Source organism: Pseudorca crassidens, chromosome X (genome assembly GCF_039906515.1).
Source record: "Pseudorca crassidens isolate mPseCra1 chromosome X, mPseCra1.hap1, whole genome shotgun sequence".
In the NCBI taxonomy this organism is placed as follows: Eukaryota; Metazoa; Chordata; class Mammalia; order Artiodactyla; family Delphinidae; genus Pseudorca; species Pseudorca crassidens.
The window spans coordinates 44,187,096-44,207,129 of NC_090317.1; the positions used below are offsets into that span (position 1 = coordinate 44,187,096).

General features: G+C 40.5%; 1 protein-coding gene across 1 annotated transcript; it reads right to left on the reverse strand.

Annotated features, from left to right (window-relative positions):
- Positions 1–16,730: 16,730 nt before the first annotated feature.
- LOC137216618 (melanoma antigen preferentially expressed in tumors-like) lies at positions 16,731–19,410 on the reverse strand. The gene is made up of 3 exons (XM_067722699.1): positions 19,121–19,410; positions 18,079–18,405; positions 16,731–17,244 (listed from the first exon to the last, which is right to left on the reverse strand). The coding sequence occupies exons 1-3, from the start codon at positions 19,408–19,410 to the stop codon at positions 16,731–16,733; spliced, it is 1,131 nt and encodes a 376-aa protein (XP_067578800.1).
- Positions 19,411–20,034: the final 624 nt, after the last annotated feature.

The window sequence follows — 20,034 nt, forward strand, 5'->3', positions numbered from 1 at the left end:
CAGAAGAGCCGGCTTGGATGCTATGCAGCCAGGGGAAGTCCACTCACGCTTTGGGACTGCTATAGCTGAAACACCACTGCTGCCTGTGTGCTAACTGACATGTATGCATTCCAGGCACTCTGCTGTGACTGCTCCATAAGAACCAGAGATCCCTCCCATCATACACAGTTGACCATGTCACTGAGCCATACACGGCTCCCATGTCATTCAGTTACGCCTCCAAGTCTCAGGATGGTGCATATGCTTGAAACCACCGATATCCCACTTAGAACCCGAGCTGTAAGGGGTTCTGGTTAATGTGTACACACACACACACACACACACACACACACACACACTGGTTTCATGTTTTTAGCTTTTTGGTCACTAAAGAACAGGAAAGCTTATGAGTGTTCATGTATGTCAGAAGAGTTGCCAATGGAATCCGATTCATAGTTGATTTTATAGAACGTTATAATTTTTGCTTCTGTAAATGGTATATTCTGAATGGAAATGGTACTTTCTATTTGTTACAATTATCTTGTGTATATTAGTCTTATACTCAACAAACTTATTAATCTCTATCATTAATCTTAGTTTCCTTAGCGTCTCTTGAATTTACATGAAGGTAACTATGTTATCTTGACAGCTTTATTTTCCCTTGTACACATTTATTAATTCCCATGTGTATAGATGCATATATACATTCTGGCTCACTGTACTGCCTAGGAGATGTAGTATGATGCTAAAACAAAGTGGTCATGTAAGTCATCTTTGTCTCTCTTCTGATTTTAAAGGGAATGCTTCCAACATTTCGCTATTAAGTATGATGTTTGATGTAGTTTACCCTATTTTTAATATCTGTTGTCAGTCTAAAGAAACATCTTTCAATTTATGAATTGCTGAGAATTCCTGTTATTGTCAGTTTTACTGCTGATTGGTTGTTTCAATTTTTGTAGGTCTTTTTTTACTGAATATTTTGTGATAATCCTCCTTCCTTTATTTCACTAATGGGCTAAGTTAACTTCACAGATCTCCTAATGTTAAACCAATGTGGCATGCTTGGGATTAAACACGACTTTGTCATACTGTGTTTCCTGTCTTCGCCGTGGCAGGATTTAGCTTGCTATTAATTTATGTATACGTTTTGCATTTGTGTAACTAACTGAGATTGGCTAATAATTTTGCCGCCTTGTGTATTCTTTGTCAAGAATACGTTTAATAATATTAAGATTTTCTGTTTCTTTAGCATGGAAAATCATGTTTTTCTCTGGGATTGATCTGTTTTCTCTAAATTTTAGATTTATCAGCATATCTTTTCCATAACACTGTTGTATCTTTTGAATCTTTGCTGAAACTGAAAGTGTGGCAGCTTTTCTCATTTCAGAGTGGCTTCTCCGTGCCATATCTCTAATTTTCTTGACCCTTGTTGCCAGATGTTTCCTTATTATCTTATCTTTCTAAAGTGCTTGCAGCTGGCATTTTTTTATTGTTGTTGGTCTCTGTCATATCTGTTATCAGTTCCGTTCATTTCTGTTCTTATTTTTCCTTGAAAAGTGTGGAAAGACAGATTAAATTTTATAAAGTAAATGATCCATGAACAGGCTTTTCATCTACCACCATGCTTTATTTTCTAATTTTTATGTTTGAATATAATGAACACTCAAGTATCCAAGCCATTCATCTGTTTGGAAGAGGCCCGCAGCTTTGCAGTGCTGCCACTGCCACCACGTGTATTCAGTTCCACTGCTGGCACATCAGATGTTTAAGGAAGAGGGAACTGGAGCACTACTGCTAAGTACAGCTGACCCTGGAACAACAGGGTTTGAACTGCGCGGGTCTGCTTATACTGGCATTTTTTCAACAAATGTATAAAAAGTACTCGTGTAGAACATCGTGTACAAGACAGGTATTGAAGTGGATAGCCTATCCTTACACAGGCATAAGGTGAGTGATATTTAATAAAAAATTAATGACGTGTTAGTTTTCTTACTGTTTTATAACTTTGCTTTCAAAGAATTACATACCCGTACAGTATGTCTCTCTGTCTCTCTGTCTCTCTGTCTCTCTCTGTCTCTGTCTCATAATTGGAGAAACTACACATCAGCCTATCATCACCACTGGTATGTGTTTTTTTAGTATAGCAATGTTTCCAATGCTGTATCATGAAGATGACTGTGATACTGTATGCCATAAAAGTTTTATAATGATTCATTCATTAGTGTATGGTCTAGGCTAGCATGAAGCAATGGTATCCATCACACTAGACAACCATAAAGCAATCATATTGCTGCTTCTTTGTTATCAATGCACGGATCCCGATACCTGTAAAAAAATATGAATTTCTTTGTCACACGATCTTTCTACTTTTGGTGTCTAGTGTTAGTAGTACGTGTAACATCTACCATGTTTTGTATCACATAAGACAGTATTGATATAGGTACTGATGGACAGACGATTCAATTTGTAAGCAGATGATGCAAACTTACGGTATCAATAAATACAGCACAGTACTGTAAATGTATTTTCTCTTCCTTATGATTTTCTTAATAACATTTTCTTTCCTCTGGCTTACTTTATTGCAAGAATACACTATATAACACATATAACACACAAAATATGTGTTAATCCACTGTTTATGTTATCGGGAAGGCTTCCAGTCAACAGTAGGCTATTAGTAGTTACGTTTTGGGGGGACTTAAAAGTTATCTGCAGAGTTTTGACTGTGCAGGGGGTCGGCGTCCCCAACCCCCGCGTTGTTCAGGGGTCAAGGGTATACACGTATTTCATTTAAGAGAATAGCATACAATTTAGAAAAGAGTATGTAAAGAACATCGACTTTGAAAACATACCTGCCTGGATTCAAATCCTGCTCTGTCCCATACTGCCCATGTGACTTTACGCAAGTACTCAATCTCTCCGCATTTCAGTTGCGTCATACAGCAGTCAGTGGTCCTGTTTGCCAAGTGTTTCCATTTCTCCCCTGTTCCAGGCCCCTGGAAGAACTGCACTTGTTGCTTTATCCCCTTTGTTTGGGCAGGGCCATAAATGTGAGTAGTTCTGGCTAATGGGTTTGAGTGATATGTGAAATAATTCTGGGCCACAACATATGGTTGTTGGTGTGAGACCTCCCTCCAGGCCCAGGGCCTTCTTCCCCTCAGGCACAGCGAATGACAACTTTCTAGATGGTAGCTGCTCTGTCGGGTTCCGTCTCCAAGTCATTCTAGTAAGAAGAGATCAGATCTCCGACATCCACCATCCTGTGATGGACGTGCACCTGCCATGGACATGTAGTGGGAGTGAGGAATAAGCCAGTGATATTTGGGGATTGTCTATGACCACAGCATAGCTCAGCCTCTCCTGACTCACGAATCTCATCTGCCAACTGAAATAACACCCTCTCAGGATTTTTCTGAGGGTGAAATGACTTAACTTACATGACGAGGTTATCACAGTGCTTGACATATAATAGGGACTCAAAACATGGCAGCTTTAATTATTACATAATAATAAAACTGTTTTTGAAAACTGTAGGATATTTGTATAAAATGAGAGGTATTGTGTCTGCTTATCCTGACAGGTAAGTTGTACTTTTCTTTCCAGAGCGGGGCAGTATATTTGTTGCTATAGAGAAGACTGCTTAAGGATGTGCACTTACGCACTTGTCTTTGCCACCACGCTAGCAGACATATGTTTAGAAATTGAGGTTACCTCTGAAGACTAAAAAGTGAATAGATTTAAGCAGGAGGGAGACTGGCTGATGAGATAAGATAAAATGCATTTCAGAGCAATAAGTAATTTCTTAAAGAGAAGAAGAATAGATTATAATAATTATATACATACATTCTCTTGCTCTTAGTAAGCAAAGGCACAAGGTTTTAAAGTGGTAGGAGATTTAGTGTGGACAGGTCTTCCCAGAATATTTTCTGGCAACACTCGTTCCTCCGATGCTCTGTGGAAAAATGTATCATCCCCGCATAAGTTGGGGAAACTATCCTTGCCTTTGACATTCATATTGCATATTAGCATATTATCTAAAAAACATCCTATGGTATGGAAATTCATTTACCTCTAGTCCTGTATGTTCCACACGTCTCTGAAGTAGAGTCCAATTTCGTTGTTGCTGTTTTTTGTGGCCCTAGTGTTTTGCAGAACAAGCTTGGAAATGCTGAAGTGAGAGAAAAATAAAGTGGATTATTTAAGCATCATGTAATATAAATTATCACAAGTGACAATATTCTTGAGCCATGTATCAAGAAGTATTTCTCCCCCATAAATGTAAACACAATCTCGCTATCTGCTCAACTTGACTCATTCAATACCACTTTTCATGACAGGCCAGGACCCTGCTGCTGAGAGATGACATCCAAGTCCATGAACCCCAGCCACCCTGTCCACGGCCGCCCCACCCACCCAGGCCAGGCCATTCTCCTCCTCCACTTCACTCTCTACCAGCAGCTGCTCCCGTAAGTCCAGGTTCAGGTCGCACACACCCACAGGCTTTCTCTGCCAGCTGTACAACAGTTAGGCCGTATCCAGAAGCCCCCTCCCGCCCCCCACCTCCGTCCAACACTCTCTCTCGGGCCCTTGGCTCTTTGCCGGACCTCGATCTGACATTGCTTGGGCGCCTCTAAAAGCCCAGTTCCCTGAGTAAACTAGTATCGGCGGGGGCACCTCCTACCTGAGTACCACCCACCGCGGCAGGATATAAAAGTTGGTGGAAAGGTTGGGATCTGAGCCAGAGTCTCCTCAAAGTCCCCCCTCAGCCAGAGCGCCCACCACAGCTCTAAAGGTCTTCTGCACCTATGGGTCTGACTCTTCTGGAGGTTAAGCCGAACTGCAGTTGAATAGACCCTCCCCACTCTTAAAGAGCAGACCCTCCTGCACGACCGTAGGTGATCACATGATTTCGGGGACCACCTGAACCACCGAACTGAAGAGCCCTCAATCTTCACGTGACTGAGGGGGCTGAGTCTCACCTGACCACATGATGGCGATGACCATAAGGTCCACTTGACCAACAGCGAGTGGTTCAGAAGCTGCAGAGCTGACATGAGTGGAAGAACTTTGGGTGCCACGTGTGGTAGGAGACACACTGTTGCCCATACATGGATATACAGCGTTTAGTAGCCCACAACCTTCATGTGATGGAGATTGCTGAACTTGACATGTACCCTGCTGGGAAGGGTACCAGATCATAGCATCCACATAACCGTAAGCAGTAGATCACATCAGCTGAGGTTACCACATGCTGGTAGCTAGTCAGGGTCACATGAGAGAAGGAGCCACATGACACGCAGGGTTCAGGAGTCCACCATGCTCTAGTGACTTGAAGGGCTGGAGCTACCACAGGGTCATGGCGGCAACAGGGCCAAAGAGACCACATGCCCTTTGGGTTTAAGGGCCTAGGGTTCTGACCAGACAGGAAGGGCTGGTAACTATTGTCCACAGGATGGCAGCAGCCACATGATCCGCAGCTTTAGGATCCCACAAATCTCATGTGCCTGGGAGGGCTGAGTCAGCTTTCTGACAGTAGGGTCCAATGACAGTAGGGTCCAATGACAGTAGGGTTCTACTTGATCTGCAAGTTTCAGGGGAACATTACCTTCGGGAGAACAGGAGATCTGAGATTGCCCACATTCCTCATCTGCTCTGTGATGTTGGTGCCTCCGAGTGACCTTCTAAGCGCACAAGCTTGGGCTTTACGTACACCCACCCCACTCTAACGTGTTAATTTTATGTGCTTTTTTTCCCGCCCCATAGCACATGAAATTTAACACATAACAAATTAACACATGAGGATGGAATAAGTCCTCCCCCAAACCACAGTCCTGGGCATGCTGTAGAAAGTACTGTTAAGAGCCTAAGCAGTGGGTACAGGTAAGCGCTGTTGACTTCCGTTTCAGGCAGGGCTAAAGGAAATTAAACCAAATCTAATGAGTTGTAGTTGTTAATTTCGGAGGCAAAGTGTATAGTGATTACTGCGGGCCATGCACTTGAGAAGGATAACTCATTTAAGAGAGGTAACTCTATAGATTACGTACTGTTACAGAACTTTCCAGATGCGAACACTGAAGTCCAGAGGTATTAAATCAATCACTTGACTAAGAGATCATGGATATTGCAGGTGGCACACCAGGACTGGCCCACAGGCCGTCTGGCTCCAGACTCTGTGTTCTGCTCACCCACCAGGTTCCTCACCAGAAGGTAACATTGGGTACACCCTAACTACTTCAGAAAATCTGGCAAATCAGCCCCACTTACTGAAAAGTTGAGATCTTGAGAGAGCTCTTTGGGATGCCACGCTAATTAGACCCAGTCAAATTTGAGTCTATTTCATGGCCTCTATTTAAGGTTTGTGTATAGATATAAACGTATCTCTGATATGTGAAATATGTGTATATGAGTTGTTTATGAATTGCTTGATGATAGCTGAAAACATTTCCTTCTTTTAAATAAACACTGAAAAGAAGGTATCATAAAGTTTAGTCACCATACTCCCCGTGCCTGAATTACAACAATTACAAATGAGTGGAATCTGAATTCATTAGGGTTTACAGTGCATATTCTGTCTGTGTCTGCACAGAAAGAACAGAGAAAGGAGTAGGACAATATATATTGTAGGGTTTTTTTTATTGCAAATCCAGAAACACCTATTTTGCTGATTTGTGTGGGAAGCTGCAGGATCATCAGTATGTCCAAAATAAGTGTGATCTGATCTTTCTGGTTTGCTGGCCTCGGTAAACGATGCTTTACATTGTTTGGATTATTTTGCTAGGTTCCTGCAATGTGGCATGGCTGCATAAATGAGCTGAAGAAAATGCAACAGATCAAACTTTCCACTGTGGTTAAAGTTGAGGTATTAAGAAAGACAAGAGACTCTGTGGTTCTAGGCCTACTGAAAAATGTCCTAGTTTGGTGTAAAGAATTGTAAGAGAAGACAGTTATTCGTGCAGGTCACTGTGTCTCATGTAACTGTGGAGAATTATTTGTGGGACACATAAATTCAAGAGACAAAAAAGGAGGCATATCTTTATTTAAAATAGAGCCTATTATGAAACTTTACGCTGGATTTAGGAAACATCTCCATGTAGTCATAGGATGGAATCTGATACCAAGACCTGATATAGTTGTTATAATTAGATACAGATGAGCAGATCAACAGTGCAAGATGCAGAACAATTTTATCGAGCCTATCTATGCTCACCTGATGGTGATTGGGGTCAACTTTTTTGACCAAAAGTCCAATTCTGGCCTCCTCATTATCCCTCTTAAGTCAGATTTTGCTCCTGTCAGACCTGATAACTCAAATCAATCATTCTTTCTCTGAGATGACGATCCGGAGTTCCTCAGGACCTTTTGAAAACATTTAGCTACATCAGTGGGGCCCTGTCACCACGCTCTACTATATATCACAGGGGCGGGGAAGAAACTCTATGGTTAAAGATCTGTGTATCTGGGGTCCAGTTTAGGCATTACATTTATCAGGCACTGTGTTTAGGCAGCATGATAAACCATTTCTCTTGCATGTGATTTGGCAGGATTTCACGGGAACAAATTTTCCTTCTTTTATCTTTTTTGTTTTGAGGTGGCCACTTTGGGAGTTGGTGCCAGTGGTTTTAGGAGGAGGAGTGGCTTTATCTAACACAGAGAATTGGGAAAGGGGAGCAACAGAACAGTTGTGATGCTGTTTACCTAAAGGTAAATACTCAAATTCTTCTTGTTCTAACACACATATGTACAACTAAACTAGATGTCGTATGTGACTTTACTTTCAGAAAGCAAAGTTGACTTACCTAGCAACAGTACACAGGAGACAGCGTCACATGGGGCTGTATCATTATGGAAATTGCATTCAGAACCTGTTTCTCTTTGTTCCTTTTTGAAATTCGTTAAGATATATGGACGTAAGTTTACTGTCAGTGGTTTTTTTGTTTGTTTTTTTAACATCTTTATTGGAGCACAGTTGCTTTAGAATGGTGTGCCAGCCTCCGCCCTACAACAAGGTGAACCAGCCACACATACAAACACGTTCCCATATCTCCTCCCTCTTTTGTCTCCCTCCCTCCCACCCTCCCTATCCCACCCCTCCAGGCAGTCACAAAGCACGGAGCTGATCTCCCTGTGCTATGTGGCTGCTTCCCACTAGCTAGCTATTTTACGTTTGGTAGTGTATATATGTCCATGCCACTCTCTCACTTTGTCACAGCTTACCCTTCCCCCTCCCCATATCTTCGAGTCCATTCTCTAGTAGGTCTGTGTCTTTATTCTCATCTTACCCGTAGGTCCTTCATGACGTTTTTTTTTCTTAATTCCATATATATGTGTTAGCATACGGTATTTGTTTTTCTCTTTCTGACTTACTTCACTCTGTATGACAGACTCTAGGTCCATCCACCTCGAAAGAAGAGAAACGGTTGCAGTTACTGTACTGTGGCGTAGAGTTGAATATCCCTACCCACCAACCATCGTGATGTAAAATTCTACAGCCCTAGGTTGAATATAATAGGTCGAATAAGAGGCTTATCCTGTGAGGATTACCATAGCATGGAAATAGGAAATTACATCCACAATTAAAATTTCTTCTGGGCAAAGGATGGAGAGAAGTGAGAAGATAAGGATTCTGTACAGGGTGCTTATTCATAAGCTGTGTCTTTTGTCATGATATGACTCTCCAGTACAATTCGGAAACCCCATCCACGTGAAAACCATTGAAAATAAAATTGTGGTTCATAGATTTTCATAGTCCTAGTCGAGAATGAACTTTTTCCTGGGCTGCTTCTTTTTATCCACTCAAACATTTTTCCATTCAAATCATAGTTCTAGAGTGTGACGTCAGGAAGTTGGCAGAATAGGAGTCTCCAAGTAAACATTTTGCCTAATCAGCCATGGGCGAGAGTGTTTTTGTGGGGGCCCCAGTATCAAGTGAGGAAGCCCCAACACCCTGATCCTTTAAAAAAAAAATTCCAAGAACAGACACGTTGAAGAGAGTAGGAAGAACAGCTTCACCCTACCAATATCAAACTTCCCGCAAGGCTACACATATCAATGCTTAGATAGATGCACTAGGCCTGCAATTCCTCCCATGGGAGATAGTGAGAATGTGGTGAGCACCTGAATACCCAGTGGTGCTAGACGCTGCCCAGGAATCCCACTTCTTTCTTGCCCAAACCCAGAACCCAGAGGTGATGAGCATGGCTGAATAGTCTTGGGATAGCAAGGAGAAGGGGAAAGGGCAAAGGCTCACAGCAAACAGGGCACCAAGCTCAAGAAAGGGCTGCAGTTCTACTAACTGCCTCACAGACTGTACCTTACAAACCTCATAGGACCCATCACCTACAGAAGCCTCAATTTGCCCATGAGCATATCCAGCACTCTATATGCCGGTCCCCCTTAGAACCGGCATTCCGTGGACACCCCTGCAGAAGGTGCACTCATGCCTCAACAGATCATGCACATGTGCATAAAGAGAACTGGCACCACTCTGCTGGATGGTGAGAACAGACATACCTTAAACACTTCAGGGTACCGAAATGGGGAAAATAAACAGGAGGCTGTCAGCATGTGTCCCGGCTTTGTGCAATTGAGAAAAGGCGTGTATCATCCAAACACTTCCTTCACAAGATGGAGCAAGAGGGGCAGAGCTGGTGAATCCACAGAAAAGGCCTCAGGGAACCCCCAGTATCCCTAGCTTGGCTGAGTGTTGCAGGTGTTTCTCTCCTGATAAAGGTCAGTAAAGGCTGATGGAGGAGATTCCTTCCTTAAATGTGAAGACACCAACACGAGATTTTCAGGGGCAGGAAAAATATAGGAAGCCCAACACCCTACCAATGATACAAGATAATTTCCCAGTAACTGACCCCATAGAAATGGAGGTCCATGAATTGCCTGACAAGGAATTCAACATGATTGTTTTAAAGATGCCCAGCCAGCTACAATACAACTCAGTGAAATCAGAAAAGCAATACCTGAACAAAATGAAAAAGTCAACAAGGAGATAGAAATCACAAAAAGGAGCCAAAAGGAAATTATGGAGCTGAAGAATACAATGGATGAATTTAGAAATATAACAGAGAGCTATAACAACAGACTTCATCAAGCAGAAGAAAAAGATGTATGAACTCAAAAAGAAGTAATTTGAAGTTATCTAATCAGAGGAGAAAAAAAAGAATGAAAAATATTGGGGAAAATCTATGGGATTTTTAAAACACCATTAAGTGGACTCATATATGGATGATGGGGACCCTGGAGGAGGAGGAAGGGAGAGAGAGAGAGAGGCGGGGGGGATTTTATTTATAGAAATAATGGCTGAAAACCACCCAACTCGTGGGAGCAACATGGACCCCCAAGTTCACGAAACTCAAAAGTCCTCAAACAGTTTCATCTCATAGGAGGTTATATGAAGACACATTATAATAAAAATATCAAAGACAAGGAAAGAATTGTTTTTCTTTGCTTAACTGTCTTTATATTTTACTTATTTATTTTGAATACTTACAACAATCTAGAATTTTTCCCATTTCTATTAAAAGTTAATTTTTATTGGAGTATAGTTGCTTTACAATATTGTGTTAATTTCTGCTCAACAGCAAAGTGAATCAGCCATATATATATATATATATATATACACACACACACACACACACATACATATATCCCATCTCTTGTGGATGTCTTTCCTATTTGGGTCACCACAGAGCATTGAGTAGAGTTCCCTGAGCTATACAGTAGGTTCTCATTCGTTATCTATTTTATATATAGTAGTGTATATATGTCAATCCCAATTTCCTATTTCAACCCACCCCCCCTTCCCACCCTGGTATCCATATGACTGTCCTCTACATCCGTGTCTCTATTTCTGCTTTGCAAATAAGTTCATCTGTATCATTTTTCTAGATTCCACATATAAGGTATATATTATGATATTTGTTTTTCTCTTTCTGAATTACTTCACTCTGTATGACAGTTTCTAGGTCCATCCACGTCTGTGCAAATGGCACAATTTCGTTTCTTTTTATGTCTGAGTAATGTTCTATTGTATATGCGTACCACACCTTCTTTATCCATTCTTCTGTTGATGGACATTTAGGTTGCTTCCATGTCCTGGCTATTGTAAATAGTGCTACAATGAACATTGGGGTGCATGTACTTTTTGAATTATGGTTTTCTCAGGGTATATGCCCAGGTGTGGTGTTGCTGGGTCATATGGTAGTTCTATTTTTAATTTTTTAAGGAACCTCCATACTTTTCTCCATAGTGGCTGTATCAATTTTCATTCCCACCAACAGTGTAAGAGGGTTCCCTTTTCAAAGAGAGAATTGTAAAGTCTGTAAGAGAAATGCCACTTGTCATATACAAGGGAACAGCATAAGGCTATCAGATTTCTGAAAAGAAACCTTGCAGTCCAGGAAAGAGTGGGATTATACATTCAGAGTGCTGAAAGAAAACAACCGACAACCAAGAATACTCTATTCAGAAAAGCCGTCCTTCAGAAATGAAAGATAGATGATGACATTCCCAGACAAGCAAAAGCTGAGGGAGTTATTCACCACTCGACCTGCCTTACAAAAATGCTAAAGGGAGTTCTTTGAGTGAAAACAAAAAATTAACAACATGAAAACCTACGAAAGCATATAACTCATACGTAAAAGTAAGCATATAGTCAAATTCAGAACACTCCAACATTGTAATGGTGGTGGATAAAACACTTTTAACTTTAGTATAAAAACGGAAAGACAAAAGTATTAAAAATAAATACAGTTGCACTAATTCATTAGTGCTCACAATATAAAAGATACAAACTGGGACATCAATAACATAAAATGAGGTGGGAAGAGGTAAAAGTGTAGCGATTTTGCATATGATCAAAGTTAAGCTGTTATCATCTTAAAGCAGACTGGCATAACTAAAGATGTTTTATGTAAGCATGGTGCTAACCACCATGGTTAATTAGTTTTCTTTTTTTTTTTTTTGGTAAGTCTTTGAAATGCAGTGCATTATCTCAATATGTAAGCAATATGAACATATTATTAAATAATTTTGTATCCTTTCTCTTCTTTTAATTGGAATATGGTTGATTTACAATACTATATTAGTTTTAGGTGTACAGCAGAGTGATCCAGCATTTTTTCAGATTATACTCCACTACAAGTTATTATCAGATAATGCCTATAATTCCCTGTGCTATACAGTATATCATTGTTGCTTTCCCATTTTATACATAGTAGTTGTATCTCTTAATCCCATGCCCCTAATTTGATTTGTCCCTCCTACCTTCCCTCTCCCTTTTGGTAACCAAAAATTTGTTTTCTATATCTGCGAGTCTGTTTCCATTGTGCATATGCATTCACTTGTATTAGTTTTTAGATTCCACATACAAGTGGTATCGTACAGTATTTGTCTTTCTATATCTGACATTTCACTAAGCATAATATTGTCTAGGTCCATCCATATTGCAGCAAATAGCAGAATTTCATTCTTTTTATGGCTGAGTAATATTCCATTGTGTGTGTATATATGCCATATTTTTCTATCAATTTGTCTGTTGATGGGCACTTGGGTTGCTTCCATATCTTTGTTATTGTAAATAGTGTTGCTATGAACCTTTCAAATCAACACTTTTGTTATTTTTCTGTAAATGTATCCAGGAGTGGAATTGCTGGATCATATGGTAGTTTTATTTTTAGTTTTTAAGGGAGCTCCATATTGTTTTCCATAGTGGCTGCACCAATTTACATTCCCACCAACAGCATACAAAGATTCCCTTTTCTACACATCCTCTCCAATATTTGTTATTTGTAGACTTTTTGATGATTGCCATTCTGACAGGTGCGAGATGATATGTCATTGTTGTTGTGATTTGCATTTCTCTAAATATGAGCGATGCTGAGCATCTTTTCGTGTGCCTGTTAACCACGTGTACATCTTCTTTGGAAAAATGTCTATTCAGGTCTTCTGCCCATTTATCATTGGGTTGTTTGTTGTTTTGACATTGAGTTCTATGAGCTGTTTATATATTTTGGATATTAACCCCTTGTTGGTCACATCATTTGCAAATATTTTTTCCCAATCCTTGGGTTTTCTTTTCATTTTTGTTGATGATTTCCTTTCCTGTGCAAATGCTTTTAAGTTTAATTAGTTCTCGTTAGATTATTTTTGTTTTTATTCCTTTTGCTTTAGGAGATTTATCCAAAGGAATATTGGTATGATTTTTATCAAAGAGTGTTCTGCTTATGTTCTCTTCTAGGAGTTTTATGTTTTGAGGTCTTTCATTTAGGTGTTTAAACCATTTTATTTTTGTGTATGGTGTGAGGGAATATTCTAATCTTTGTTTTACATGTAGATGACCAGTTTTCCCAACACCACTGATTGAAGAAACTGCCTTTTCTCCATTGTATATTCTTGCCTCCTTTTCTGTAGATTAACTGACCATACGTGCATGGGTTTATTTCTGGACTGTCTATTCTATTCCATTGATCGATGTGTCTGTTTTTGCGCCAGGCCCATGCTGTTTTGATTAGCTTTGTTTCATAGTCCGAAGTCTGGGAGGGTTATACCTCCAGCTTCATTCCTTTTTTTTCTCAAGATTGCTTTGGCAATTTGGGGTCTTTTGTCGTTCCATATGAATTTTTGGATTCTTGGTTCTAGTTCTGTGAAAAATGGCATGGGTATATGATAGTGATTGCATTAAATCTGTAGATTACTTTGGGAAGTATGGACATTTTAACAATATTAATTCTTCCAATCCCACAGCATGGGATCTCTTTCCATTTCTTTGTTCATCTTCAGTTTCCTGCATCAGTGTTTCATAGTTTTCAGATAGGGCTTTCACCTCCCTGGTTAGGTTTACTCCTAGGTGTTTTATTCTTTTCAATGTGATTTTAAACTGAGTTTAGACTTGAGGATATGGGGAGGGGGAAGGGTAAACTGTGACACCACATAGCACAGGGAGATCAGCTCGGTGCCTGGTGACCACCTAGAAGGGTGGGATAGGGAGGGTGGGATAGGGAGGATAGGGAGACGCAAGAGGGAAGAGATATGGGAACATATGTATATGTATAACGGATTCACTTTGTTAGAAAGCAGAAAGTAACACACTATTGTAAAGCAATTATACTCCAATAAAAATGAAAAAGAAAAACTTTCATTTTGTGATATTTCATTATTAGTGTATAGAAATGCAACAGATTTCTGTATGTTAATCTTGGATCCTGAAAGTTTGCTTAATTCATTCATTAGTTCTAATAGTTTTTGAGTGGAGGCTTTAAAACTTTCTATACAAAGTATCATGTCATCCGCAAAGAGTAACAGTTTTACCTTGTCCCTTCCAGTGTGGGTACCTTTTATTTCTTTTTTTGTCTGATTGCTGTGGTTAGGACTTCCAATACTATGTTAAATATAAGTGGTGAGAGTGGGCATCCTTACCTTGTTCCTGAATTTAGTGGAAAGTCTTTCAGCTTTTCGCCATTCACTATGATGTTGGCTGTGGGTTTGTCGTAAATGCCCTTATCATGTTGGGACATGTTCCCTCTATACACACTTTGTTGAGAGTTGTTGTCATGAATGGATGTTCAATTGTGTCAAAAGAGTTTCCTGTGTCTATTGAGATAATCATGTGATTTTTATCTTTCATTTTGTTGATGTGGTGTCTCACACTGATTGATTTGCAAATGTTGAATCTTTCTTGTGACCCTGGAATAAATCCTACGTGATTTATGGTGTATGGTCCTTTTGATATACTGTTGGATTTGTTTTGCTAATATTTTGTCCAGGACCTTTTCATTTGTATTAATCAAAGATATTGCCCTGTGATTTCCTTTTTCTGTAGTGTCTTTGTCTGGCTTTGGTGTCAGGGTATCGGTGGCCTTGTTGCATTCTTATTTTATGATGTCTTTGAAATGCCATGTGTTATCATTTCAACAAAGCAACAACATATACAATTCATTTAACACGTTTATCTTTCTAAGTCAGAAATGCAGTAGCAAAATGGAGGTAACAACAAGTTATTAACTATTTTTATTAATTATTAATTAAGTTTTACATTATTTTCTGTTTTTGAAATGCAGTTTATCACTTCAACATGTAAGCAATAAGAAAAAATAATTGTAAAAAATTTTTTACTGAGTCTTTAAAATGTGTGTGCTATCATTTCAACAAGGAAACAATGTAAACAACATTCATTACTTTTACATTCTTCTTTCTTACTAAGTCTTTAAACTACAATCTGTTTTCGTTTCAACAATGAAAATGCAATCTGTTTTCATTTCAACAAGGAAACACTATACACAAAATACTAATTATTTTTTCCATTCTTTTCTGTTATCGTTGACATTTTCTATGTTACCATTTCAACATATAAACAGTAGGAACAACCTATTAATTAACTTTATTTTCTCTCAATTAGTCTTTGGAATGCAATGTTTTATCATGTTGATATGTAAACATATAAACACGTAATTATTATAACATTTTTCTTACTAAGTCTTTGAAATACAATGCTATCATTCTAACAGGTAAGTATATAAAGAATTTAATTTACATTCTTTTATCTTTACTGTCTTTGATATGGAGTATGTTATCATTTCATCATGTAAACAATACACGTAAATTATCAATTAGTTATTCTACATCCTTTGTTTCTTACTAATTCTTGGATACACAGAGAACATTCAACACCTAGGGTACATCACATTTGAGATTAGCCAAATTTCTAGAGTTCAGAAGCCACATATGGTTAGTGGGCACCATACTAAGCAGTGCAACTCTAGTGGAGGGGCAGAGGGAGCAAATACATATGTAACAATGTGTACCATGAAGGAAATATGCATGGTACCTTAAGCAAAAGCAGCAGCAGAATAAATCTGCTTAAATGGGGAAGTAAGAGAAAACCTATCTGAGGAGGTAACATTTAAGCCATGACCTGAGGCCTGAGCAGCTACCCAACAGCACAAAAAGACCAATATCATTCGAGCAGACTATGTGAGGGGAAAAAGTGAGAAAAATACTGTGTTATGGGGGAATAAATAATTTCCCAAGTATTCCAAGAAAGAGTAGAGAAACTGATAAATCATAGGAATGTCTACACTCTGAGTGAGATCAGGGACTTTATCTTTCTTAGCACCTGGAAAAGTACCTAAATCATAACAGATACTTGGTGAATGTGTGTGGAATAAGGAATAACTGAGCCAGGGGTCTGAGACCTGGGAAATCAGGTAGCAATATGCTGATGAAGATACCAGTAGGTAGTTGACATTTGTTTGTTTGTTTCCTTTTAGTTGCATACGGTTTCTCATAAGCCACCTGAGGAAATCAGAAACACAAGAAGTTTGCAGGTCCCTAGAGGGTAAAATTATTCAACAACTACCACCTCTAGGAAGAGTTTCAATTGATCTGACTTGTGTCAAGTGCCCATAAATGGATAAGTGAACCAATCAGTGTGGATAAGGAAATGATGTACCATGACTGGGTCAGCTTACGTCACATACCCAACACTGTGGATAGTAACCAGAAAATGTAGAGGGCAGTGGGCAAGAGATCCAGCGGACATTTCAAATTCCTCTATTTCCGTTTTAAAGTTCCTCTTTTATAGAGATCAGTTTACATATCCAGTGTTACTAACCCCAGTTTCCTAGAACAGTAGAACTTTACATATGTGTCTCTACAAACTTGGGCTTCAGGCAAAAAAAAAAAAAAAAAGTGAATGCTTTCATGGCCACACATCAGTGTTGAAACACCTCCCTGTGCTGTGGAAATCACTCTGAACAACTGACCCATTTCATGTCGTTCCTCTGTGCCCCGTGCAGCATCGCTTCCAACTGAGCCTGAACTTCAGCAAGTTTCTGTCGGTCCAAACGGTCATGAAAAATCCATTCCTCGTAGCAATGGACAGGGACAGGATAAATCACATGCTTCAGCTTCATCAAGGAAGTCAAGTGCTGCAGAAGGCTCTTGAGCACAGGCATTGTAATGGGATTGAAGGCAAAGCTAAGGACATGGAGCTGAGTACAGTGGCTCAGGGCTGGGATGACGGCAGAGAGAGTAGAATCAGTTATCATACAATTGCTTATCACCAGATGTTGCAGGGTGCTTGAGACCTTCTCCAGCAGAGCCTGGAAGGGCTCATAAACTTCTGAGAAGATGTGGTTGTTACTGAGACTCAATACCCTTAGGTGGGTGGCCTGAGAGCTCTGTGACAGGACAGTGACATCTCTGTGAGAAAGCTGACAGTGAGGTAGATACAGTGAATCCAACTGAGGTGGCACAACTCTACAGAGAGAAAAATGTAAGGTTATTTCAGAAGAATGAGGGCAATGAGCCCCAAATTTTAGGTACCTAAGGCTCTAGAATAAACTACTGTGTTCATGGTTTGCAATAAGTGGTTAACAATGTGGACTTTGGGATCAGACCTTATGGATTTGTGACCCTGAGAAAGTTACTTTACCACTCTGAGGTACAGGGTTTTAATCTTGAAAACGTGCACAGCAGTAATTATTATACAGAACTGCGGGAAAGATTAAGTGAAGAAATTGCATGCACTTAGTATATACGACATAATCAGTGTTGGATCTGATTCACTTATTTGGCGAGGATGGGTCTGGGAAAGCAGCCAACTGAGGGTTTCCTTTGACTAGTACCCAGATGACAAGCTCTCCATTCAGGGTGTAAGCCTGGGGGGAAATACAGGAGCAATATTATCTGGCAGTGTTAACTATTGGGGCCCATCCATGGGCATGTGCATTAGTCCTATAGCTTAATGTTTCTCCATCTGAATGCCTCCCCTTCCTCTCTAGAGAGCTGTAAAGTCCAATAGGAGAAGGACTGAGTCTTTTTCACCAATATATTTACAGACTTCTTTTAGGATCTGCCCACGGTCACTGAATGAATGAATGAATGAATGAGCACAGCTTCCTTTTCTAACCTCATCTACTGCTCAGCATAAGGTACCCCTCTCTCCCCCAGCTATGTTCAAACTCCCAGCAGTGCCTATGCTGAGGCAAAGAGAGAAATGGGTTACAAGGAGCTTAGGAAGATCCAAGCATGGTCTCTTCTGTGTTAACAATGAGGTGATCAGGGAACCCAGGTTCCTCCCCACCCCCTCACCTGAGCAGTTTGTGCAGTTGATCTGTGAGGCAGAAGAAAGACAAGCTCAGCTCCTGGAGATGGTCCAGCCGCCCAAGGCAGAGGAGAAAAGATCTGAATTTCCTTCTATTATAAGTTTTAAAGGGGATGTTACACAGAGTAAGGCTGTTCAGGTGGATCATCTGAGCCAAAAGGGTGACGACTTCACTCAGATTAGCCTGATCCATTTCCAGGTTCTCAATGCACCCCAGATCCAGAAACTGCAGGATACTTTTGTGCCCAGACATTCTATCGATTTGCAAATCTCTGCAGCAGACGTGCAAGGACCCAACGTTCTGCTGAATCTTACTACAAATGAAAGAGAGGAATTGCTTTGTTCTCAAGGTACAATTGAGGGAAATATCCACTAGTAATTCCATGGGTTCCTGAGCTGACTGAGGCTCAGACCCAGAATTACCAATCCCGAGGCACCTGACTCTATGCTGAGCTTCTTCTATCTTAAGGATAGAGTGCTGAGAGTAAATGCATGACTTAAAACAGAAAGGGAATGCAGTCCCAATCTCAGAGCATATTGTCTTACAGACCAGATCACTCCTTAAATCTAGGATCCTCAGTTTGGGCCCCCTGTAAGGAAAGGAAGAGACAGAACACATGAGAGACAGCTGATTTTAATATAACCCAGCAAGATCAATGATGAGAAGCAGGGACAGAACACTTTAACCCTGGTTTTCACTTCATTGCCATTCACCAAGAAGTTCTTTCCACACAAATGCAGCGTCTTTCATCCTTTCCCCACCCCCTCCTTCACCTCCGGTCTTTCCCTGTCTCAATGCCCATACTCCACTTCTGTGTAATCGCACTCAAATCCATTCATAGTATCCTCAAACACCTCTACTCTATAATCAACTCTATAAGGCAATAGAGTCCCGAAGGACCGACAGCTCTGCAAAGACTGCAGTATTCACCACTGGCTACTGTTGGGAGACCGTTAGGTATTCCCTTGCCCTAGGCTACAGCATACACTCCTGCTGACTCCCTGTGTCTCTACTGGTCATAGTCTTACCAAGAGGAAGAGTTCTGGGCAGGGAGGATCTGCAGACCATCAATCACGGCTTCCAAGATGTCATAGTATGATTCCCGTGTGGTCAATGACCCAATATGGAGACAGCGAAAAGGCCAAACCTTCACCATTGCCTTTAGGATCTTCTTATGCCCACCCAAGAAGGCAGCGTTGAACAATGGAACAAAGAGGTCTTTTGGGATTTTGTTCAGGGCATGGATAGTTGCAGGCTCATTATTCAGCAGACTCTTTGCAGCAAGCTCAAGGAGGGTGACTGTGGTCTTTTGGTCCATCTTCAAAAACCTGCTTCAGAGTGGAGAATTTTTAGAAATCCTGAGAAGGTATCTATAGTCACTTGTTTGCTTCCAGGGTTAGCTGTGGACAAAATACTTATTGAATAAGTATGTGGTGAACCATAGGGCCAACTCAAGTGACCACTACTATAGGAATAGAATGAAAATGGACTTGTGTGCATGCACGCATGCACACCCACACACACACACACACACAGACACACACTTCCATGAGATAAAATGCCCTTAGAAATCAGAGGTAAGTTAGCAGAAGACAATGCTGACCACCTAGCTGCCTTCCTCAAATTATTTCCTCCTGAGGAGCTTCAAGATGGCAGAAGAGTAAGAAGTGGAGATCACCTTCCTGCCCACAAATACATCAGAAATACATCTACATGTGGAACAACTCCTACAGAACACGTACTGAATGCTGCCAGAAGTCCTCAGACCTCCCAAAAGGCAAGAAATTCCCCAAGGACCTGGGTAGGGTAAAAGAAAAAATAAAAAACAGAGACAAAAGGATAGGGATGGGACCTGCAGCAGTGGGAGGGACCTGTGAAGAAGGAAAGGTTTCCACACACTAGGAAGCCCCTTCGTGGGCGGAGACTGCAGGTGGCGGAGGGG